The 26,260-nt window shown below is 31.3% G+C and overlaps 2 protein-coding genes across 4 annotated transcripts in view; both read left to right on the top strand.

The window, feature by feature from the left end:
* Window positions 1–51: 51 nt before the first annotated feature.
* On the top strand, window positions 52–13,242 carry LOC106788576 (glycerol kinase). 3 transcript variants are annotated; one of them, XR_001381909.1, is made up of 13 exons: window positions 52–293; window positions 4,350–4,646; window positions 8,969–9,051; window positions 9,445–9,703; window positions 9,799–10,016; window positions 10,134–10,346; window positions 10,475–10,585; window positions 10,689–10,945; window positions 11,115–11,320; window positions 11,420–11,563; window positions 11,645–11,731; window positions 12,345–12,570; window positions 12,629–13,242. XR_001381909.1 is itself a non-coding variant. In XM_014751969.1 (12 exons), exons 2-12 carry the CDS (start codon window positions 4,394–4,396, stop codon window positions 12,440–12,442), a joined length of 1,929 nt encoding a protein of 642 aa, XP_014607455.1. In that variant the 5' UTR covers window positions 52–293; window positions 4,350–4,393; the 3' UTR covers window positions 12,443–13,242. The 3 variants fall into 3 exon arrangements, 2 of the variants coding, with proteins under 2 accessions (XP_014607455.1, XP_014607456.1); XM_014751969.1 differs by having other exon boundaries at window positions 12,345–13,242; XM_014751970.1 differs by lacking the exon at window positions 52–293 and adding an exon at window positions 3,994–4,085 and having other exon boundaries at window positions 12,345–13,242.
* Window positions 13,243–13,641: 399 nt separating this feature from the next.
* The window catches only part of LOC106788578 (E3 ubiquitin-protein ligase CBL-B), a 43,039-nt gene continuing 30,420 nt past the window's right edge, over window positions 13,642–26,260 (top strand). The window contains exon 1 of the mRNA XM_014751975.1: window positions 13,642–15,167. Within this exon, the coding sequence (XP_014607461.1) occupies window positions 14,620–15,167 (548 nt within the window). The 5' untranslated portion in view covers window positions 13,642–14,619. The remainder of the gene's footprint in view (window positions 15,168–26,260) is intronic.

Here is a 26,260-nt window from a genome sequence, read left to right as displayed (position 1 = left end):
GATCGTCTTTGCACATGGTCACCTCCCAGAATGTTAGTTCGCTAGCAGACAGCAGCGAATCATGGCGTGATGAAGATGTCTCTACACACGAGGAGTATTACATTCGTAGCACTTGGCGCCGAATCGTACAATCGTAATCTTTGATCTCGATGTATATTACAAAAGAATTGTTTGTGCACGTGTGTCGGGTTAAAGTCGAATTATAACCGATTTATTACCTTATTCGGATATCGATCGTAGTTTCTTCGACCACGCTGAGACGGGCGTTAGTCTCTCGCACACATTTGTTTAATGTGAGTATCCATACAAATATTATTAATTTATTTTCCTTTTCTTTTATTTTTTATTAACATATTCATTGACTTAAGTGAAACTCATTCGAATACAATCGTCTAGTTTTTTTATACCGAATGATCGATCGATGCGTTTTTTTTTACTTTAATATCGTCGTTTAACTCTTCACACGTTTTGCACCCGGTATGACATAACCATCCCAGAATTCCGTAGTATCTGCACACTGTATTACAAAATTTATTTTTTTAATTTAACTACAAAATTCGTGGAGAAAATATCATATTTAAATTATCATCTAATTGATATTGTACGTTTAAACGAGTCATGCGTTTAAGTTTCGATAAATGGCGCGAAGTTCTCGCATACCGTTTTAAATTTAATTTTTCTTTTCTCTATATAGATATTTTCATCTTTTAATACGAGTATTATCAAAGATAAATAACTAACTTTGTTTCTATCAATATCGTTAGATTAACTTGCCTGAGTATTTATAATTGATTATATCTCGATGTTCGAGCGTGTTTTATTCTTTTATAAAAATCACTTTTATTTATACAGATAGTGCGTTAAGATAAGTGAAGAATGATATATCAAAATCTACGGTACTCCAATCCATATTGTTTTTAATCATTCATACTTCAATTACTCAATCGATACATGTAGGTCTGACATAGCTATTCATTATTTATATGTCTACAAAATTTAATTATAGACTTTAAAACCCTTACAGTCAATTATTTTTATAATTATTTTCAGAGAGATATGCACATAGAATTCTATTTTTATATTTATCAATAACGCTCATATATAATTCAGAATAAATTTATAATATATTTTATTTAATCCTTTTTATATACAGGGGGTTCCAGGTTTTAACGGCCAAACTTTGTTAGTATATTCTGTGGGCCTATATAAGAAACAAATAATGTTATATAAACATTGGTCATTTAAAGCTTTATTAATAAATGATGACCAAAATAAGAATTTTGCAGGAAATAGTATAGTAATATTGGACAAAAATAACAAAAATAACAAAAATAATAGTTTATCTCAAAATGTTCACCCCCCTGACGATACAATATTAATAGCAATTGAATTTGTTACTTTCCGAAGTTCGTTTCTATATTGTTTTATTTCAGTAAATAATTTAATCACTGATAAAAATGTATTCCGTAATATGCCAGACAGCCATCCAGTTGTAAGGTTAAAACCTGGAACATTCTATATTAAAAATACTTTAATTATCTTCAAAAGAAAAAGTCGAAAGCTTAGGAAAATAATATAATCTATAAATTGAACGTTAGTTCGTCGAAAGCTGCATTACAATCGATCGTAATACCTGGCTACGCTTTGAATCTGCGCGCTACAGTTCGATGAATCACGTGGTCGGTTCAAGCGCGCGTTTGTTTCTCCATTTCTTCGCTAGATGGCTACTTACCTTTACTCGTTAACATTCGATTAACACTTTTTCTTAACAAAATAATCATTACAAATGATTTTAAATCGTTGAAAATTATTGTTAATATACTTCTAATGTATAGGAATCGTACGGGCTTGGTAAAAATCGTATTTATTTCAGTTATAATTCATAGAATGAAGATCCTGTTGTTCAATCTTTCTCGCAAATGTTCGAAATTGTTTGGATTAGTATATAACAAGGAAAAGGTATAACTTTCATCAGGTAGTCTGATGCTTCCCAGTACCTTGGTGCATGTCGCATCAGAGGAATTGAATCATCCTCTTATGCGTACGTAACTTAAATTTCTTTCTCATTGGCCGAATTTATTGGTCACAGGAACTTTCCTTGGTGTGTATACCCTTTCTCGTGGATACATGAAATTTCGTTAGCACCATCCTCCCGTCCCTTGATTTGTCTTGGTTGTCTCATTCTTTAAAATTCAACCGAATCAAGGGTACCAAACTGTGGAAGTGACGTTGACTATCTTTTGCAAAAGTTTTTTCCTTTTTTTTTTATCTTCAACACTTTTATATTTGTACAATATTCTTTTTGTAATTATATTTTAATCTTTAGATCGATCAAATCATTGCCGATAACTAGTTTCTTATCTTTTTGTAATTTTTACGTTAGGCTCAAAACTTTTCAACCAACCAACGTGTGTAATTAAATTTGATATAACATTAGTTTCTATCAATCTATAGTGCTAATAATTAATTTTGAATTTGAATACAATAGGCTCCCGTATAACGAAAATTCCCACAACGTGAATGACTATGCGGTAAAGATATTGCGACTGCTATTGTTTTTGTATAACGCAAATTTTCGTAAAAACAAAATGTGAGATTGCTAGCATTTACAAATTAAATTTCTTTTAATCAAGCACTACATTGTTAATTTCACATCGCGTTTGCGATTAAATTATAATACGAAATGTGTAAATCTAATACATTGAATATAAATTATATGAACGCCTATGGTATTCATCAGAGTTTGTATCGATCATCGTAAAAAATCGTAGTCAAGTTAGAATTATATTCTTAAACGAATAACACGGTCATATTTGTTAACACTTTTATTCTTACAATTAGACGAATGAAAAATAAGCGAAGCAATGTATACTTATATGCGACTAAACCGAGTTACGTTAATTTCGTCAAAATATTTCCTTTACTAACGTTAGTTGATAACTCGATTACAGTCTTCTATATAATTGTATGTAAAATCTAAAAGAGGAAGAAAAAATGAACAACTAACTTGTATCCAATATCACTAGGAGTCTCTTAGTGTCGACTTTAAAAAATCATCACGAATAAGTTTTTTTTTTCCGAACGATTAATGGACTTCACGACTAAAGAGACCATGACCTGTGACCTATTTTTGGTCCTAGAAACCTGATGCAAATTAGTTTAAACGTCCGGTTACATCTTATTGTAATTTATTTCGTGGACAATAACTCCAAGTTTATTCAAACGGGATTGTTTCTGATTTTTCGAATAAAATCCAAAAAGTCAGATAATTTTTAAACTGTCTTTCATATTTTTCTTCGACATTGTTAATGAAATTCGATTTGTTAATAAAAACTAATATAACAACAAGTAGTATCGTTGATGAGATTAGATTGGTACGAAGCTTTTTAATATTAGAACGACGATATGCCAATTAATTGGCCATGACCACGAGACATTTTCAAGAGAAAAGAAGACAGATGTACATATATTATTTTCTCTCTCTCTCTCTCTCTATTACTCCCTAATGGATTCGACAAATCAAAAGAAGGTAATTTGTAAACCATAAGATTTACTACTATCGTCAATATACATTTATTTCTCTTACTACACTACTCTCTCTCTTTCTCTTTATTTCTATCTTTTTCTATACAAATATATATATAATGTACAAATCCGTAATCAAATTTATCTAGACACATGGGATCGAACCATGGGGAATAGCAACCAAAAACCACATAATAAAACTCGAATCGTACAATCAAGGAATAGTACGGTATCGATTTACCTAAACGATTACACAGAGAACATCTCAATAATCTTAGAGATTTTTTCCTAACGAGGAATCATCTGTGTGCTATAAATATCCAAAATGCTAATCAAATTTACTTAACGTCCTTTTAAGGCAAATTGTTAAACATAATAGGGGGAAAAGGGAGGAGGGAAGGGGAAAAGGAAAGAAAAAAAAAGAAATGAAATTCTCCTCTCTACTCGTATTTCTATCCCTTTCTCTTTCGAACGAGCACGCGTGTCGTACCGTGTCGTTCCGCAATCGTTAAAAGGTGTGCCACCGATACGCGATTAGTTCTCAACAAAGTTCGCTGCCGGTAGGACTAGCTCACAAAATAATCGTGATAATAATCCTATTTCATCTTCTTTCTATTTATTATTTCATTCCTGTTCCTTCTTCGCATATAAAATAATTATAGATATCATAAATATTCGATTAATCTCTTTAGTATCGTATTTCCAATTATTTTCTTTTCAAATCGTCATTTTCCTCCCCCCTTTTAAATTTCTCGCCTTTTAAATTTAATTACGTAAGATCCGTTTCTAAAAATTTCCGTATTTTGTGATATCTTTTTGTTTAGAATACGTGTAAACTCGAGCATAAACTCGAGGATTAATCAGTTTTATGGAAGAGGAAGAGGAAAAGAAGAAGAAGAAGAAGAAGAAGGTGGAAAATGAAGATGAGAGCGAAAACGATGAAGAGGTTAGAGAAAATGAAAGTCAAAATGGCGATAAAGAGGATAAGGAAAACGGCGGGAAAAATGAGAGCGACAACGACACGTTCGAGGATGACTCAGCGTTCGCCTTAGAGGGTATGGAATATACGCAAACAGGAAGGAAGACCAGTATTTTCAAGTACTATGCTTTTAAGGAGAAAGGTGAGTTTCTTTTCTCTATTTCTTTCTATTCTTCTTTTTACGAATATACTTAGTTTTCATTTTTATTGCAAATTGTGATATTGCAATTCGAAAAGACAAAATTAGTGTAAAAAGTTACGAAAAAAGAGAAATTGATTTTTTAAACTTGGCCTTCACCCTGCTACAACGTCATGGGTGGAAAGACAGGTGTCACATATTTTTGGCTACTTCGATCACCTGCTAAAAATACTGTAGTTTTTCAAATGTTAAAAAATAAAAATACAACTTCACTTTCATTTTAAATGATCGACATTAAACTCATCTTTCAGTAACGTTTTTTTATCGTTTGGAATTTAAAAGCCTCGTTTATAATATATTTTATCCATTTAAATGTCTTAAAAAAACACGGATGCAGTTTCCCTATCCTCTTTCCTTATCGCATAATAAATAACAATTTGTAGAATTTTCTGTTTGACCTTGGAAGAAATATTACGTCGTAATGCCACACGTCACGTGACTTTCGAATAATTTAAACATTTGAAAAGAGAGAAGGATGATCGAGAACACTTGGCAATCCAAAGATATTTATAAATCGTAACAAATTTAGAAAATTTGTTTTCACGCTTACGAATACTTTTATATTTTAGTATCGTGTCGAAGTTTACGAAGTTTACGAAGCTACAAAATGTAATAGTAGTAGTTATTCGATCATGAAAAGTGAACGTAGTATACGAAACAATATTTTAAAATGAATAAATTGATTGTTACGCGGTGATAGAGACGTCGCGTTGTAACACGATTGAGTACGAATGCGATTGAATTTGTCGTGTTAGCCAAACGTGTAGTGTCAACAGCCTTTAAAAGGAGTGTTCGTTTGTATATACTACTACATATGCATTCCATTATCGTGAAGCATAATTTTATCTGCAGTATGAAAGTAATAAGAAGAATCATTTTATATTGACAAGACAATTTACATACTTTTCTCTTTTGCTATTAAATCGACACCTTAAATTCGTAATTATTAACGTCATTTTATTTTATGGTAAGCCAAAAAATTCATCAACAAATGTAATGAAAATTATTTTTGTTTTTTTTTTTTTTTTTTTTTTGTAAAAATGTTGAATGATTCTTCCAGCATTATTTATAAATAAATCTTAATCCTAACTATGTTGAAAAAAATTTGGAAATAATTTCTGTCGCGTGTCAGTCGAAATTCATATATGGCACGAGTGTGAGAGAAGGAAATAAACTAGTCTGACAGCTATGACGTATGCAAGTACGTAATATAAACAGGGTCGGTCGAGCCTTCCTCGGTCATCCAATCAGATAGCTCGTCTTTCATGCCGATGTGACGTCGTTCATCGCGTCTAAATAGATATATAGGGTGTCCTACTTTTATCTGTTCTGCAGTAGTATATCATAATAATTCGTGACAGATAATAAAAATAAAAATAAAAGAGAAAGAAATATTTTTCTTTGAACGGAAATAGATTCAAATCAGTTTCCGTACAATACCAAATAAACAAAAAATAATGCCACCTATATCACACCTGTATAAATCAGTAAAAAATGAGGTTAAAATATTCGTATTGATGAAAAGAATGCGTTTTATATGCGCTCTTTGAAATATTTTTATTAAAAAATCGTAGAAAAGAAATGCTGGAGAATTTGCACGAAAGTGTGGTTTAAAACTTAGAGAGTGCGCATATTCATCTCCTCGTTTAATTAGAAAGTAGAACGTCACGTTGGCCTCTATTCGAAATTATGTCACGTCCTTTACACCCATTCATCTTTCATTGTGCATATTGCACACATACACGGAACTTATATATTCAGATAGATGCATTGTGTTTTTGTGTTGTTGTTGTCAATAATTTGAATTTTTCTTTTTACATAACTTAAAATGTTCAATTTATTAAACTTGTAAATTTGTTATTTACAATTAATAATTCTAACTCTAGTTAACCTAATGAAAAATATTTGGTCTATTGAATTCTTGTCAATGCGTGGATATTACAAATTCATGTATTCTTTCGAATATAAAAATGTAATATCTAGCCGTCATGTTGTTTTTATCACGAAACACGTTTTCGAAAGATATCAAATGGTTTCTCCCTCTGAAGTAATTAAAGAAAAATAAAGAAATTATACGAGAATTCATAGTTAAGTTCAATGAAAAATATGTAGAATCTTATTTATAATTAGATTTTTTTATTACAAAGCTTTTTTCTCGACAGGTTTCAAAGTACAAGCATAAATGCTGTATTATTTACTCATTACATAATTTACATACTAAGTACTTTGAAACGCAAATTTGATAAATCAATTAGTACAACATAATGCAATACTTTCATAAATAATTGTCTAATAGAGACAGAACATGAATAAGATGGATTTTCAACTTTAGATCGAAAATCTCATCTATCATGATGTCATTAATAATACATACATACATATGCATAATATCAAAGTAGCAAAGTAAATTAAAATAGAAGTTACGTAAAAAGTTAAAACTGGTAGAACCGGTAGCAATAGTTCGATACATTCCCTGACTCATACGTGAGTGCGTTTATTATATCTATATAGTAGTATATGCACACATATATGTACATATACGATTATAAATCGGATCTCGCGAGGAAATGACCAATACTATAGGGTGAATCAAAAGTTCTTAAACATTTTTCAAAATTAATTACTTTTTTCCATATTTTTTTTATACTAATTGTACTTAATTTATTAATCATAAAACAATATCAATGAAGTCTCGCTAATTGTAATAAAAGATTGTTTTTTTTTTAATTCATAAAAGAAAAAAAAAGATAGAACAGTGAACAGTGAGTCATAAAAACGTTGATAATATTCAAAATTTGATGAGTTATTATCATTAAGCTCTGGAGGCGTTACTGGATGAAAGAATTTGCCTTCGAGATTGACGAATCGTAAGTTTCCATCGCATTGCGTCAGAGTATTCGAGTTCAGTTTAAAAAAAATACACATAACATACTCGCGCGTAGTACATTTCACCTCGGCTACTCATTTCTGTATCGATAATAAAGTTCACGAGTCGTTTGAGTTTTCTCCTCGTTATTTTTTATATTTCTATATTTCTTTATATGGTGACAATAAAAAAGAAGAGAAGAGAAATCGTTTGGTAATAAAAATAACAACGTTGTACTTGAAGTTTTACGTAATAATAAGAAAATTCGTTAGTTTAATCAAAAGTTGTGCGTCGACGCCATCTTTTTACGGACGGTCAGTCAAATCTCACACTGTTCAAACTTTATTTCTTTTTTTTTTATTATTTATTTATTACAATTAATAATCGTGGTAATTATCATTGTTGTTGACATTAATTTGTGATATTGTTTGTAATAATTTAAACGATAATTGTTACATTAAAAATGAACATAAGTAATAAAATACTGACGTTTGTTACAATCTGAAGTTGGCCTCGACGACATATTGCTGTTTACCAAAAATGTAATTAAGAAAATACATTTACTAAAAATTATTCGAATTAATTATTATATATATATATATATATAATTATTATATATTTATTATTACGATTAATATATAAATCTTACAATTAGTAATTTTTTCCGTTTGCTTATATTTGATTTGCGTGTAATTTAGTAGTGAAATAAGTTGTTTTAATAATAAGACGAAGAAATTTATTTTATGTATTTTCAAATAAATTGTGTGATAAGAAATAAAAGAAATAAAAGGTCAGAGATAATGAAGTTGTTCGAGAGAGAAAAAATTAGATTACGAGATTTTTGATCTCACTTAATCGTCTTCTACAAATATCATTCGTTTTCTATGTGAGATTAATTAGGGCAACTTAAGATCGAGATTTCGCGAGTATTTAACTTTTTTGATCCTTTCATCTACGATGGTCAAAGTTAAAAGTAATCCGTTTAGATAAAATTTCCATTTGATAAATGTAATTATAAAAATGACTGAGAATCTTAATTTAAAACATTCAAATTTGAATCTGAAAGTCTACTGTAATCTTTTTATATCAATGAAGATATTTGTTTAGTCTTCGTTTTTATCAATCTAATTTCGTATATTTTAAGTAACAATCGTGATTGATAGATAGATAAATATACATATATACCTGTCCATCTGTTCTCAATCTCAATTTTGTCGATAGAGATTACTTGTAAGTCATCGATGACTAACTCAATCAATTACATCAAATCTATCTTTTTTTTTTAAATTACTACTCGTATATTATGACGAAAATAATCGTACTAAATATATATATACAAAATTTATAATAAATTGATTATTTCTATTATAAATTTTGTCTTCTTTGTTTTTGTTTTTAGAAACAATGCCGAGTACTACAAAAAAACAACAGGGTCCACTGATCGGTGTGATAGACGTTGGTACACGGACAGTAAGATTTGTGGTAAGAATCTTGTCTATCATTTTCTTTATAAGTTTATTACATTTCGAAGAAAAGTTATCATACGTTCTTATCTTGACGTCAACATGAGATTACGATTGGATCACAGACTTATCATTTCCGTTGTGTCGATAACGTCGTACGAAGGTTAAAGGGGAACAAAAAAGGGAACTCATCTAAAGTTACAAAAATTATTCGAGTATAGTAACACCTACTCGTATACTTTAACGTGGATTTAAACAAAATGTTCTTAGACAATAATAAAATAATTTTAATAATTACAACAATATCGCAAACTTGAGTACAAATACGATAAAATAAAATGCAAAATATGCAATTGATTGTTTAACCGATTGTTGCATGTTTCTTTTTTTTTGTTTTTTTTTTCTTCTTCAGGTTTTCAATGCGAAGCATATAACGGAAGTAGCTTCTCATCAGATCGATATTGAGCAATTGAGTCCAATGGAAGGTTGGCTTGAAGAGGATCCGAAGGAAATACTTTTTGCTGTTAAGGCATGCATTAAAGATGTCATAAAAAGGTTTGAATCACTCAATCTCAAGGTGGAAGACATTATCACGATCGGTGTAACAAATCAGAGAGAAACAACTATAGCGTGGGATAGCATAACCGGTGAACCGTTCTACAATGCTATAGGTTTGTATTTCTTTTTTTTTCTACATAAATCATCAATTTTTTTCTTTAATCTACCGTAACGATGAAATCTTCTTCTTTTTTTTTTTTTGTTAAAGTGTGGACTGATATTAGAACCGCTTCGACGGTCGATCAAATCATTGCCAAGTTCCCAGACAAAAGTAAAAACCATCTGAAACCACTTTGCGGTTTACCGGTCAGTCCATTTTTTTCTGCTTTGAAAATCCGATGGTTGAGGGATAACGTACCGGTTGTTAGAAAAGCAATGCGAGATAGACGCTGCAAAGTTGGTACGATGGACACTTGGATTATTTGGGTACGTTATAACATTCTCTTTTTTTCTTTTTAATGTAATATACAAATTTATCTCAAATTAATATTTTTTATAACAGAGAAAAGAAATATTAATTCAAACATTTATCCTATTTGACAGAACTTAACCGGTGGCAAAGATGGCGGACTGTACATAACGGACGTAACAAATGCTTCAAGAACGATGTTGATGAACATCGAAACACTTTCGTGGGATCCCACGTTGTGTAGATACTTTGATATTTCAATGCAAATGTTACCCGAAATTAAAAGCAGCTCGGAAATTTATGGTAAAATCAAAATCGGCCCTTTAGCGGGTATTCCCATATCGGGCGTAAGTTATTCTTACAATATACTTAATTTTTTCTTGTTTTTTTTTTATTTCCTTACTTCATTTCTTATTTTCAAATGATTCTTGTGTACATACGCGTATACACATTTTTGTTTTTTTTTTATTTGTAGATACTTGGTAATCAGCAGTCGGCATTGGTCGGACAAAATTGTTTGAAAAAAGGCCAAACTAAGAACACTTACAGAAGTGGATGTTTCTTACTCTGTAATACAGGAACTACGGTAATTAATAACAATTATTATGGTATTGTATTTGATTATTTTGTTGCTGCAATTTTTATTTCTTATTATGAAAACGTATTTAAAAATTGTTATATTTTTTTAGAGAGTTCATTCTTCTCACGGTTTAGTCACTACTGTTGCATATCAATTAGGTCCAAACAGTCCTGCTGTTTATGCATTAGAAGGTTCGGTTGCGGTAGCTGGGGCTGCTATTAGATGGTTAAGGGACAATCTGAAACTTATCAAAGATGTTCACGAAAGCGAACATTTAGCACAAAGAGTATTTAGTACAGGCGATGTTTATTTCGTACCTGCTTTCACTGGACTTTATGCTCCTTATTGGAGAAAAGATGCTAGAGGGTTAGTTATGTACATTTTAAATTATATAAATGTTAAAAGTTTCATATAAATTCGTATGATTCATATTGCCAAGACATATTTTATCGTTGCCATGCGTATTTTGATTTTTATTTGATGCATTTTAATTTAAATTAAGAACTTTAAATAATAGTAAAAACTTGCTTTGTAGAATACTTTGTGGTCTCACTGCCTTTACTACGAAGCAACACATAATAAGAGCATGTCTGGAGGCAGTATGCTTTCAAACGAGAGATATTTTAGAAGCGATGTATAAAGATTGTGGTTTTCCATTAAAAAGATTAAATACTGATGGTAAAATGTCGACAAATAATCTCCTCATGCAATTACAAGCAGACCTTTGCGGTATACCAGTTTGTAAGTTTTTCATTCTTGAATTCTTGAATGAAAATGTTTTATCAAAATTATCTTGTATTCATTTTTTATATAGTAATAATAATGATTAATTTTTTTCAGTTAGATCCACTATACCGGATATGACGGCATTGGGTGTAGCAATGGCTGCCGGTAACGCGGAAGGTATAAATGCATGGGAATTTGAAAATGAAGAGATTGAAAGAGTTGCGACTGATACATTTTTACCCACTACAACACCTGAGGGTAAATTCATATCTTTATTCCGATTAGAACGCTCCTTTTACATTAACAAAATTATTTTTACATTTTTTTTCTCTTTTTTAGAGAGAGATGCTAGATATAAAAAATGGAAAATGGCAGTAGAAAGAAGTTTGGGTTGGGCAGCGGTTAAGAAGTCTGACCAAATGACAGGTAATATTAAAAGTATAGAGAAAATCAGGCTCGAGGCTCCAAAAGTATTCGAAGCTGCATTGTTTAATTATTTCTGTTAATGTCCACTTTACATTGTTATCTATTTTTGTTTCTTTTTTATTTGCTTGTATCATCATAGAGATTCCATGCGTGCATTCGTAAATATAATGACGCGTAATCATAGTTAAATATAAATACTTATGATTCTGTTGGTAGATTATATTTTGGTAGATCATTTTTAAGGACACTATCTGTCTTTATGTTTCTGTTAAATAAATGAATATTTTGATCCTTCTCTTTCCTCCTTTCGATCCTGATATTTTGCAAGTAGCATTTGTTCGTCTTGTGTTGTTTGCTTTTTTACAAATTGGAAATATTTGGAAACTGTGATGTGAACAAGTCTTTTAATATGTTTTAAAAGATTATTTTATTTTTTTTTAATTGTTAATGAAAAATTTTTTTTCTAATTATACGCGTTTTCAAATATAAATGCATTGATTAAAATTTTAAAAAAAGTTTTAAAATCTACACTTCGTGAGTTTTATAGAAGTCAAATATATATTTTGCGCTTACACGTAAATTATTAACGCATAATATTAATTTATTGTTCCAGATGAAAGATATTGCGTGTTAGCCTCAATACCTGCCAGCTGGTTCTTAATGTCGAGCTTCATCCTACTAAGGTTTAGCCAATATTTAGAAAATCGGTGACACAACCAATACGTCACTGAAGTGATTCACGAGATAGATGGCAGATAGCCTAATCATAATTTTGAACGACATTTAGGGAAGATGACCGAGAGAGTTCGGTTATCAATTATAGAAAAGCAGTCATATTGGTAAGGGGATAACGAAGTTACGAAAAATTAGAAAAGACTTATTTTTCTGTCATTACAGCCGTATATTTGTTAAACAAAAGCTGTTAATAAACGTGGAGATACGATTAGTACAGAAATGGAAATCCAGAGAAAAAAAATAAGGGGAAAAATAGAAAACGAGCATGATGAAGTAATCGCTTCGATAAAAGCGTAGATCCTTCGACGTTTTAAGTGAAATAAAAATAGAAAAAATTTACAAAAAATAATGAAAAAGTAAGAAAATTTTCGAAAAATTCCAAAAGCTTTGATTCCACGGTCAATCGTATACATACGAGCAATTATTATGTTACATATATGATTTAATAGTTAAACGTGCATCATATCGTACTCTTGCCAATATAAAAAAAAAAAAAGTGAAAAAAATTCAATGCAAATTTATCTGCCGATCATTCGTTTGTGATTAACATTTCGACCAAGCAAACAAACCATCATTTAGCGTTATTTTTAACAAGATTTACTATTAGTTACAATGTCCGATAAATTCATTTACATTTGTAGTAGAGTTCATAATGTGTTGAATGTATTTCAAAACCGATTATTTTCTACGTATATGATGATTTTACGATTATCAAATGATCGAAATAAAATGTCTTGTTTGCAGAAATCGAACGAAATATAATAAAATATGTATAGCAAAAATCTAGGAATATATAATTCTCTCGATTTACATAATTAGCAACGCAAATCTACATTTTTATCCTTCCCACGTATTATCTTAAAATAGATTTGTTTAAAAAGTTATAATAAATTAAAAAGCAAAATATTAAAAAGGACCAATAAGTAATATATCTCAAGATGTGATTAATTATTATTTTAATATAAATTATTTCAACACACTTTCGAGATAAATAACATTTATTAATATAAATATAAACGATATTACTTATTGCCTAACCCGATAATATAACAAGCACATAGAATAAATAAAATAAAAGTTTTATAAAAAGTTGCAAGAAATGAATGATATTTTAAAGAGCCGCGTAGGAGTGAATAGTGGCGCCAGATGCGCGCGCATACATGCGGCATTCGATCGAATTAGTTTGACGAGTCGGAAGGCAGCAGCACAAGTAGCGGCGACGGCAGCAGCAGCAGCAGCACGCACGTATAGACGCATAGAGGTGTACGCATCATGCCGTGTCAGTGTCGATATTCATCGCGCTACTTATCGTTAATATCGCGTTTGTCCGTCATTTATCGTGAACGTTATTTTATCGTTTCCATAATATTCGTCAAGAAAATATAATAATGCGGTATAGTGCGATATTAAAATGTTTAATTTCGTGGGAAATGGGAACTTTGGCGAAGAGGGAAGAAGCTACCAGTAGTAGCAAACTATTCGTCTTCGCGTCCTATCGTTAAAAAAAAAAGAGAAAAGCGAGAGAGAAAAAAGAATCAAAGAGAGAGAGAGAGAGAGAGAGAGGAGAAAGAGTACAGGTTCTCAAGAAGTTAAATATATAAAAAAAAAGGATGTATCATGTGTTGCGTGATACGTTGGAACGTTGACACGTTCTAAATCAAAAAAAGAAAATAGAAGAAAATACGAAGAAAAGAGAGAAAAAGACAGAAAGGAGAGAGTTAGTGAGAGAGAGAGAGAGCGAGTGAGAGAAATAACAGGAAGAAAACCGAAGTAAAGTTTGCGCCGAGCGAATGTTTTTCGACTGACAGAGACCGGAGAGACAATTGTATCGTACATCAAGAAAACAGTAAAAAGAAAAAATAAAGAGGGTTAGACAAATCGAAATAAAAAAAAGAACAAAAAAGTCAAGGTACATTTAATTGAAAGGTAAAAGCGCAAACACATAAGAAGTGGAGAAACAAGTGAATATCCAAAAGTTTAGGGGTGCCGTGAACGAGAGCGCGAATTCGAGTCGCTTCCCCTCCTCCGCGTTAGGGGGAGGGTGGCGGGGTTGGTTCATAACTCGTACCGAACGAGTGAAAGAAAGAGACACGAATAGATAGAGTGAAAGAGTGAAAGAGAGAGAGAGAGAGATCGCAAAAGGCAACGTCAAGATGTCGTCGTCAGGGAATAGCAGCCGCGGTCGTGCAGTTTACATCGGCTCAATATTTCAAAAGTTGCAGGGTCGTTTCACGGACGCTATGACGCCGCCTAAACTATCCACAGATAAGCGTATGTTGGACAAGACCTGGAAACTCATGGACAAGGTTGTTAAACTTTGTCAACATCAACGTATGAATTTAAAAAATTCGCCCCCTTTTATCTTGGACATATTGCCGGACACCTATCAACGTTTGAAGTTGATTTATAGCAAGTACGATGACAGGATGCAGATATTACACAGCAACGAACACTTTTGCGTCTTCATTAACAATCTCATGCGCAAGTGCAAACAAGCGATCAAATTATTCAAAGAGGGTAAAGAAAAGATGTTCGACGAGTCGTCGCATTATAGAAGAAATCTTACGAAATTGAGCTTGGTCTTCAGTCACATGTTGTCCGAACTCAAGGCCATCTTCCCGAACGGGGTGTTCGCCGGCGATCAATTTCGCATAACCAAATCGGACGCCGCGGAATTTTGGAGGGAACGCTTCGGTAACAGGTAAACTTATATTCGATATATCTTTATTTTTATTTGATTTAATTTTTAAATTACCAGCTTGTAACAATGATTAAGAGACAAATGCAAGTGCGTCGATATTCTTCTTTTTTTCTTCTCGACGCTGCATTTTATAGATTCCGGATATACCAACACCACTTTTGCAGTTTATTTTTTACCCGTGCTCACCTGCAACCTATCATCCATTCTTCCTTATCAACCTTTAGCGTCTCTCAAACACGAAACACCTGGCCGATCCCTCGTCCACGACACGCCACATATTCTCGAGAAGTAGAAATTTTCTTTTCTTATTATTTTTATACCCGTCTCCATACGCTACCGCATATACATATACTTATAATTGTATGAATATGCAGTATGCATGCATAAAATGCGTAACGATAAATGAACGCATGAGTAAGTTCTCTTGTCGGAGCAACAACGCACGTGCGCTTACCTAACCTAAAAATCAGATCGAACTCGTTCTTCCCCCCTTTTTCTTTTTTTTTTCTTCTTCTTCTTTATCTCGATTTTATATTTCCTGGTATATTTTTTTGAACTCGTTTCTTACTCGTGTAACTTATATTATATACTTATATTATATAATAATAAAAATATAAGTATGCGTGTGTTTAAAGTACGTGCGTAATAATACGTGTGAATTCGAATTTTTATTTTTAGAAATTTGTATAACAATATTCTCATTAAATGTAAAAAGAAAAATAGAAAGAAAGAAATTGAAAAAAAAAGAATAGTAAGACGGTTCGATTCGTTCATTAATCCATCGTTAAACCGAACATCTCTTTCTCGTGACGAGGTCGTGACTTATTCGACGACAAAAGGTTCAAGACGTGGCTCGCATTCTTATCGCTTTCTTGTCAATACTTAGTGTACCATCATTTTACAGCTGACAATGTTCCTTTTTTTTCTTTTTCCCTTTTTAAACCTCGTAATTTCGATGAACAAAATAAAAAGAGGAAAAATGAAAAGAGTTGATAATGAACAAAAACATATAGGGACCAAAAATTCATAAGTGATTTGAAAAACAAAAAAACACCGAAGAACATTTGACTCGCCCTGTATAAATTTAAAAATAAAAAATCACCAATTTTTATAAAGAATTTGTGTGTGTGTGTGTATGTGTGTAGTGTGTGTGTTGTGTGTGAAAGATATTATATTGAATTACTTAGTAAATAAATTAATCAAAAGAAAGGGCAAAGTGAAGTATATATATAAAAAAATAGAAAGGTTTATTCCTAAGAAACAAAAGAGATAGATAGCATTACCTTTTCCAGTTTAAGGTCATGAATAATAATCGTTATCATCATCATAATTCTTGTTTTAATATCACACATATATTTTCCACGTACTTAATGTTTTCCTTTTATACTCGACTCCTTCTCATTTTCTTCTCTTCTTCTTTTTTTTAATAATTAATAATAAAGAACCTTGAGATATTTTTTGCTCCAACATTACTCAATAAAATGTTATTACGTTAAGAATGGTTCAGCGAATCTTTGGTAGTAAAAGGACCGATTAATCTAACATTTTAAAATTAACCGCGCGAACTTTCTCTAACGTTATTAGATCTCGAATAGAATTTTGTGAAATAGGAGAACCTTTAGCTATTTTCCTAAGTGCGTGTAGAAAATTAATGTTATATATAGGACACGGGAACAAGAAGAAATGCAATTTGAATTTGTTATTGAAAATTTTGTTCAAAGAGTTATCGCGTATAACAAGAATTGAGATAGTATTCAAAATTAAATGAAAAAAGAAAAAACATACTGGCCGCACAACTATAAATTATTAATGTAATATATGTATATAATCTGAAAAAAAATTTCAAGTATTGATAAGAATAATTAATAATATAATCCATCACACAGATATATATCAATCAGAATAAAAATATCATTTGAAAATTCGATTAACGGGTCGATATGAATAAACCGGAAGTATCGAGAAATCCTTTCGTCGATTCGATAAGATCATTTTAAAGTCAAAGAGAAGAATTTTAATGATCAAACTGATGTAACAGGTAGTAAGTCTCGTACAACAACTTCTTTTCATTTACATACACTCATACACATATACATATAGAACATTCGATTAATTGATAAGATACATACTTAATATTTCGTGAACGTTTCTTATCATTTAAATGTTATCAGAGTCCAATCATCCGTTCGCTAATACCAAGAAGATGAATCGTCGTACGTCATCTTCAATTTCCGGTGTAATCGACACGATTCTCTTCCTTTTACTTCACTTTTGTCATGAACGAAACGTTCTCGATTTTATATAGAAGGGGACCAGAATACACCGTTATTCGAATATAGTTGAGACCATGGTGTTTCGTTCCAAATAAGGAAGAAAGAAAGAGAGAGAGAGAGAGAGAGAGAAAGATCGTATTACGAAATATTTTCTTCATCCTCATTTTCGAGTACGAAGATAATTTTTGTTGCTGATCGTGAGTTAACGGGAACACGTAAGAATCCAATTATTTTCTTTTTTTTTTATCAAAAAATATACGAAGTAGAGTAATTTTTAATATTGATAATTTCTTTTTTATTTGATTTAATACAAAATTTTTAACATTATTTTATATAATATTTTGTTAATAAATTTAATAAATGAAGAATATTTCTAACTATTCCAATCGTGTTCTTCATTCATTTGTGCTGAGTTTCACGTTTATTATAATGTAGGAAGTCGAACGATCGTCGTAGTCTAAAAATTAATAAATTCTTTATGAAAATAGTGACTTTCGTTCGTTCAGAAACTTTTTTAGTAGGTCAGCATAAGTAGTAATGCTATTATGATATCAAATATATAATAGTTGTCTAGTCATATCACTTGAGATATTAACATTACTGTAATAATATATATATATATATATATATATATATATATATATATATAAATATTTGATATCATCTACATTACACTGAAACACGTCAACAATTTATATAAATAATGCTTTCTTAAGTAAGTTAAACAAAAATTCATTTTATGATTTATTTTATATGAAAATATAATATTATTACAATATATATCTCTCGGCACGCGTAATAAAGAATTAATTTAAACAATATCAAAACAAAACAGAAAAAGAAGACAAAATTTTGTTGAATTAGAAAAATTTGTAATGAAAAGTTAAAAAGAATCGAAGAGGAATTTGGTATAAATAAACTGACAATGAGTGAGAGAGAGAGAGAGAGAGAGAGAGAGAGAGAGAGAGAGAAAGAAGAAGAAGAAACGGGTCGAGCCAATTCATGAATGACCGCTTGCGCGCTCGCGCAACAGATCCTCACGATACTTTTCCCTCTCTTTATCTCTTTCTCTTACTATCCGTTCAATATGTTTGCGTGAGTTGTGTGTGTGCACGAGAGAGAGCAGGATTCCCTCTCTCCATCTCTTTTTCTAGTTCATTCATTCAGACGCCAAATTTTTTCGGATCCGTCCACATCGTTGACCATATTTAAATCACACATATGTTTTACTTTATTTTATTTTCCCATTCTTTCTTTTTCGTATTTTTATATATATTATATTTTATTTATTTTATTTCAATTTAGTATATTATATTGGTGTATTCGTGTATTTATCGGACATCTCGTTTTTCGTCGTATATCCTGTTTTACTATGATGAAATTTTGTGTGCGTGCGTTTTATTGTGATCCTTTTCTTTTAATTCTCGATTTAATTGGATGTTTTTTTTTCCTTGGATATTACATTGTTCAATTTTGCGAAATAATTTCGTAATTTGTAAATTTAGAGTCTAACATTTGAGGAACGAGTAAACAACAAATATTTATATCTCAACCAATACCAACATAAATTAAAATATATAGTACGCGTATACTTAATCATGTTTTAAAGTAACTTGCGGTTCCGCAAATAGCAACAAATCCTTTGTTCTTCCCTGCCACGAATGTTTTACGAATAAACGCAATCAAATCGGATACGAAAAATTAACATTTTTCCTGTTTATAACACAAAAAACACATTCGCACTTGTGGAAAGAACCGAAATACGAACATTTCTATTCTTCTCGATTTCTCGTCAAATGAATCATCTATTTTTAAATGAACAACAAACAAAATATTTAACAAATAAAAGATACACTTTAATTTTTACTTTTGTCAACGCGTGTCAAACGCGTACATAGTTTTCAAAGAATTTACATGTGCACGTAAACGCTTAAACATTTTTATTTTTATAATATATCGATATATTATTCACGCTTTTCTTTTGATTTAGGTATAAATTCGTACAATCCTTTCGAAAAATCATTAGGTTCAGACGTAATATGATTTATTTTGGAAATATATGGTTTATTAGGAAATTTTAGAAACTGGCGCACACACACACACCCGCGTACAGGCGCACGCGCACGCCTACGGGGATATACAAGGAGGAGTACCTTTTTCCGGTTGTAAGTAGCAAAGTTTCAACGAACGCGTACGCATATGCTCGGTTTTACTCCGATATATTAATAGCTTCGAAAGTTTTATCGCTTTATCGAACTAGATTGAGCTTCCGCCATTTCACTCTTTTCTCGTTTAACGAATCGTTTTTACGAGTATGTTCCTTCCTTCCTTCCTTTCCTTCCTTTCATCTTTCCTTCGATACAATATATCATTTTATACATTAAATTTTGGAAAGTCATATATGGAATTCTTCTTAATCGTACACGCACACGTACACTTAATCATACACTCGTATTTCTTCACGTTCGCTGGTATATTTTATTTATTTTATTTACTTTTTTGTTTTTACCTTTATTTTATATATTATTCTTTTAGCCACGAAAGTACATTAAACTTTCCAACGAATTTATTTCTCTCTCTTTTTCTTTCATTATTATCTTTTTTCATTTACAAAAGAAAAGAAAAGGATAGATAAAAAACCCGCATATTAAAAAGTCTCTAAATTGCATAATAAAATCGTGCATGGATGCGCGTCTGTGTGTGTGTGTTTTAAAGGAGGATATATAATAGTTTTTAGAAAAGAATTAACCTTTTTGTTAAAATTTTCTTTCGACTTTGTCGACGAACTACTCTTCCCGTTTTTCAACCCGTATGTTCGACGGAACTTCTTCCTCGTAGAATTTATGGACAATTTTATGTACTGCGAGAGAGCATGTGTGCGTGTATAGGGGGCGAATAGTATAGTTAATAGTAGTAGTATTAGTAGTAGTCTATCGAAAGTAACTGTGCTGCTGTTGGTCGTTTGAAACGTAGGATGCGGGCGATTGCGAGACGATTAACATGCGGCGAACCGGCTCGATTACGACGATGCGCGAACCTTCGGTTTCCGGTCAAATGATCCGCGGACATCCGGTCTTATTGCGTGCTCATACACAACGCCGGTGGTACATTCTTTTTTGTCGGTAACGTAGTACGCTTTCTTATCCTTATTCTTATCCTCCACTTTTTTCTTTTTTCTCTTTTTTTTTTTTTTGATAATTAACTTTTGTTTTTTTTTTTATTTCCCCTACTAAATTGTAGAACAAATTCTACACCCTCGAAGATTTTTGATTTTGTTTTCTATATTTATTCGATCGGATATCGTGAGAATTTGTTTATTATTATCGAGATTTCGAGGAACATTTATTTTTCCTTTTTTTTTTTTATTGCTCAAACTGGTCGATAGAAATTTTGTTTTTCTTTTTTATTCTTTTTTTTTTGTATTTTACAAATTCTTTCGTATCTTATTTTTACTTCGAAAATATTTTTTTCTTTTTTCAAATCATACCCCTACCTACCGCCGGATGTTTTGTTTCAGTTCGTAAGTAGAAATTTATTATCTATCTTCTTTTCCTTTACCGTGAAATCCTTTAAAGATAAGTAATCTGCTGAAAAAAAATTCCACGAATTTATTTCCCTTTTTTTTTTATAAACAACCGAATAAATAATTTTCTTATTGCTTATTGTTGCGCTACCATTGCGAAAGTACATTTTAATTATTTTAAATGAAAACAAATTTTTTTACAAATTATATTAAATCTATGACACGTTGATATTAATTAGAAAGAAAAATTGGTATTATTTTCACATATCGAAGAACATAATATGGATTCTTTTTACGATCGATTAAATCAAAAGATTTGAATAATTTGAAAATATTTTCGGGGATATTTAACATTTCGTATTAAATCTGAACTTTTGGAATAAAAGTTGATACATTTTTCTACTTCTTTTCTTTTTTTTCCCCTCTTCTTTTTTGTGTATTCCTCTTCGAGAAACGCGAGATACGAATATAAATCTTTATTCACGACCGTGTCACGTCCCACGACATTCTCTTCCACCCACATTTCACCGTACTTGGTAATGAGAATGAGAAGGATGAAAAGAGACAGAACGAAAGAGAGAAAGAGAAAGAGAAAGAGATACACAGACAGAAACTGATGACGATTTAGACGAGTTTACATTCTTCGATCCATCATTCATCAAATATTTCTACTCTCTTTCTCCGAGTCTTCTTGCTTTCTTTCTATATCTTCCTCTATCATTCTCTTTCTTTTTCATTATCTTAGTTTTTACAACAGTTCGTGTTTACCACTCATTATCTCTTATCTCTCTCAGCGAGACGTATTTTTTCATTTTATCTTGTTTAACATCTCTTTTCCACTTGTTCGGAAGATATTTTATTGATCTTATCGAAAAGTATATTGAATTTTATTTAAAAAAAGAACAAGAAAATTCTATGTACATTTATATTTCTCATTGAATTTCTTCAAAGTAACGTTTTTACGAGATCACTTAATATAAGAATTGTATATTCCTTTACAGGAAAAAAATAAAAAAGGGTTTTCGCATTTGTGATAATAAGAAACAAAACGTTTCTTGCATTTTCATAAATTGCATTTCTCAATGAACGAATGAAAAACATCTCGACATTTATTTCTGTATAATGCATACACGTAATTCGGTGAAAAGGATAATAACGCGATTCGACTTGGGTGTTTTCGTTGGAGTCCCAAAAACACGTCGAGGCTCAGAGTGAAAGAGGGAAAGAGGGATTTGCACAAATGCGTTGGCGTTGGTGGCGTTGCTTCGAGACGTATTTATACGTCTTTTCCGGTGAGATGCTCTTTCACGAATACGAGCAACGTTTTCTGGAAAAGTTCGAACGTTGAATGAAATTACTAAAGTAACACGTTCCAAGTTAACTAGATTAAGTTCTCCTTCTGTCTATGTTTATCTCTCTCTTTTTGTATTATTTTTTTTTTTTTTTTTAATATCATTTCGTTTTTCAAAAGAACGAAAGAAACGTAAATTCGTATAAAACGCGTAGAAACGGGTGCACGATAATTTGCCGTAAATGAATACAACCCACAATCAACCATCGTGTGTGTTTTTTTTTTTTTTGTAGAAAAGAATCCTATTTCACAATGGTAAATTATTTGTCACACTGTGTTGCAGCAATTTTAATCGAAAGCAATCGAGAACGAATAACGCAAATATCAAAGTATATGGAAAATATCTGATGCAAATCCTTTGATATTAACTTTTTCGATTAATCTCTCGAGTTCGCATTTATTTTTCATTCTTTCTATTTAATATCTTACTTCTATATATATATATTACTTCTATGTATTCTCGAAAAGAATTCAACGCAAAAATTCGCATATTCGAATCGAATCCTCAAATAATTTCTTCCTTCCCTCGTGTATTCCACCCACGACTCGGAAACTCTGTTTCTTTCTTTCTTTAATTTTTTTTCTTCTCTTTTCTTCTTTTTTCAAGCTCATCCATTTGTCGTATACAAATTGGAAACTCGAATCAAATCCGAAATACGATTTTTCATGTATCACCGCGCGTATGTGGGTAGGGGAGGGTGTGCTGAAAAGAAAATTCATCTATTTTTAGAATCATTAGTTCCAATAATTTCTTCTTACGAGTTTACCGAACCGAATACTTACAAGTTTACAGGTTCTATGTAATAATTATCGCTCAAAATTATTCGATCAATATAAAGAAAAATAATCTCAAGTTGTCTCTTCGGTTCACTACATACCCAATAAATTTTGTTTTTTTTTTTTCTTTTTTTTATTACGCGAATTAATTGAAAAGTTTATTAATCGCTGAACAATACAATGGTTTCAAACCATTTATCGTTAGAGAAAGTTCGACACAATAAAAAAAAACACAAACAGAACAATTGATTTTTCACTTTTCAATTAAAAAAAAAAAAAACTAAGAAATCCTTTGACTCGACTTGATACTACTTCCACTTTCTTTTACCTTTTTGAAGTTATACTTCTTTTGGCGCGTTTTGGAAATTGAAGTTAGATGCGACCGAAAAATCGACACCAGGAAGTTGTTGATATTTACGATGCGCGGGCAAAGCGATTTCAAATTTACGGCATGAAGTAATTCGGAAATAAATAAATTAGATTGTACATATTAATTAAAACCTTTATCAATGGTATTTAATATCTTCATTTTATTTTATCATATTATCGTCTTTTCGACAAATGTAGAGTATTATATTGATACGCGAGATAATTGAAGTTATTTTTGAAGTTATTAAGGTTATGTTCATTTTGGTACGTTAACACGTTCTGTCCCGCGTAACCCGTACTTGGGTGACGGTCATGTTTCCGTGGGGCCCGCGTAACCCATATGTGGGTTACGCTTTTCTTGTTTAAGTTAGATGTGATTTTCTGTTGCATTTTGAAAACAAATTTATTGGAACAAGTTCGGAAGTATAAATATAGAATATACAACATGAAAATTTAAAAATACACAAATAACACTCTATTTTTTATTAATTTATATAGGATAAAATATTACMTTATACTATGTCGTATAATATTCGTTGAAACTGTCCTAGCACATTTGTGGCGATTTTGGGCAATTCTAACAATAAGTTGTCGTATTTTTAAGGTTTTCTTTTGCTTTTTGGCGTCCTACGTTTTTCCTCTTCTTTTGGTAACAGTACGCAAATCCTTCTTACAAGCTTGCCCTGCTGATTCTTGCGAATTTTCAAGAAGTGAGACAGATTTCTTCTTACGTGTCTATTAGTGTTAGGCACAGTATTTTTTAAAGACAACCATTTTGTGACAAAATATTCACAAAATTTTCTTCTTTCTACGACCGCGATTTGTAGAATCAGAGCTTTGAGTCATGATGGGAGGATGTTTTTTGGATAAGCGATAAGCGTTTAAAAATCCAAAATAAACTTACATATATGATTATTTCCGAACAAAAAAATTTATAAATTTCATAGGTCGATAGTAATTTATATAAAGATAATCGACAATGCACGGACCTACTAGAGTTACATTGTTTATATTYCCGCATATCTCTCCGCTATCGTTCTAGCGCGCCGACAGTAAAACTTGGGCCGGCAGGAAACTCAACGAAATCACGCTTGGTACGGAACGTGTTAAAGAAGTATAACTTCTTACGTGCGTACATAAGTATACACACCAGTTTTTTTATATTTTATTATATTATATATCACACATATATAATTGGATTAATGGAGAGCCAGGTTTACTGTTTATTAAAAACAGATATTATATTAGCGTTACGATAAATTCCGATTGTTGATTCACTCATGATGATTATTACCTTTGAAAAAGACAGGTAATCGGACTCGCGGAAGAACATGATCGCTTTTAAACATTCTCTCTCTCTTTCTCTCTTCTTCTCTCTTTTTGTCTTTCTAAAACGAGACAGAAAGCGAGGGCAATCTAGACAACCGGTCAAACCAGTAACAATCGGCGGAAAAGCCGGATACGTCTGGTCACCCTACGTTGACATTTTACAATGGACATTATCTTTGCAATGTTACAAACAAAAGTTATCCCGTAAGTGTTCAGTATCTTTGTCAATGATACTTGGACATCTTAATAACCAAAAAAAAAAAAGAACCCTTAACTTTCCACTTAAATTTTCTCCGTTATTTATATCTTTTCCTTTCTTCTACTTCTTCTTCTTCTTTTTCTTTTTTTTTTGTAATCTAATAAATCAAGAAAGTATTCTCTCTCTCTCTCTCTCTATCTCTTTTTCATTGTTTAATAAATGACGAATTCTACTTACCTTCTTCTTTTTATGGCCACATAAATAAAATAATTCGTAAAAGTAACTTGTAGTTTTACTAGTCGAGTTAGACGTGTTTTATTTTCCTTTTTTTCCTTCTCTCTTTTTCATTCACCGTCTACCGATAAAAAATCGATAGATTGAAAGGAGTGATAAGGGGTGAAGAGGAGAAGTACGTAGGGATGGTGAGGGGGCGTGGGTGGGGGAGGGGGAGGAGTTATAGAATAGTAAAAATTTGGCACGTTACGGTTGCCAAGTTTAGTCGTACGAAACGAATCCTAGAAATGATTGTTCAAGGTCGTACAAATTCGAACGAGAGTTCATTCATGAACGAATAATAGATTCTTCTAACTTTTTTATCCTATATCTCTGTCTTCGTTTCTCTCAATGAAACCAACATGTAGATCCAAGTTTTAATTGGTAGAAACGTCGTTCTAATTAGAATAAAGGCCAAGATTCACTGGGGGCTTATTTCGAAAAAGAAAGTAGTAGTTCTCTGTGCAAACAGAGTGGAACGCTTTAAATAAGAGAGAGAGAGAGAGAGAGAGAGAGAGAGAGAGAACTATCTATTTTGATTCCATTTAAATTACAAAGAATGTAATTACGAAAATGAATAATTATTGTATCGATAAATGAAACAATGAAGAGTAATCATTTGACTGATTAAAAAAAAAATACTTTTTACTTAATGGTCTAATTATAAGAAGAAAAAAAAATTAATAAAATAAAATAAACAAAATATAGAAAGTAAAAATTGTGATCACAGAGACAGATATATATTTTATTAAATTTTGTAATTTTATCTTATACGTAATACTTTAGTGCTCTTAAAAAAATGATCGAAGAAAAACTATTAACGCTTAATATACGATTGTTAATTAATGACAATTCTTAAAAAAAAATACAATAAGTACAGCGATGACGAGAATAAAGTTTACGATCGTAGAATACGAAATAAAAAATACGTGATTAGCCCAGTCAATAAGAGGTGAAGGAAAAACTTTCAGGTAGAAGTTCTCGACAGTTTAATACAAA

Source organism: Polistes canadensis, unplaced genomic scaffold (assembly GCF_001313835.1).
Source record: "Polistes canadensis isolate GaletaPanama2010 unplaced genomic scaffold, ASM131383v1 scaffold_144, whole genome shotgun sequence".
Classification (NCBI taxonomy): Eukaryota; Metazoa; Arthropoda; class Insecta; order Hymenoptera; family Vespidae; genus Polistes; species Polistes canadensis.
Note: the sequence above shows the minus strand (reverse complement) of the source record. Positions and strands in the feature narration are given on the sequence as shown.

Coding starts and splice junctions, on each gene's coding strand:
- LOC106788576 (XM_014751969.1), top strand. CDS start 4,394: ATGGAAGAGGAAGAGGAAAAGAAGAAGAAGAAGAAGAAGAAGGTGGAA. Junction 4,647..8,968: donor CTATGCTTTTAAGGAGAAAG/GTGAGTTTCTTT, acceptor TTTTGTTTTTAG/AAACAATGCCGAGTACTACA. Junction 11,321..11,419: donor CCTTTGCGGTATACCAGTTT/GTAAGTTTTTCA, acceptor AATTTTTTTCAG/TTAGATCCACTATACCGGAT.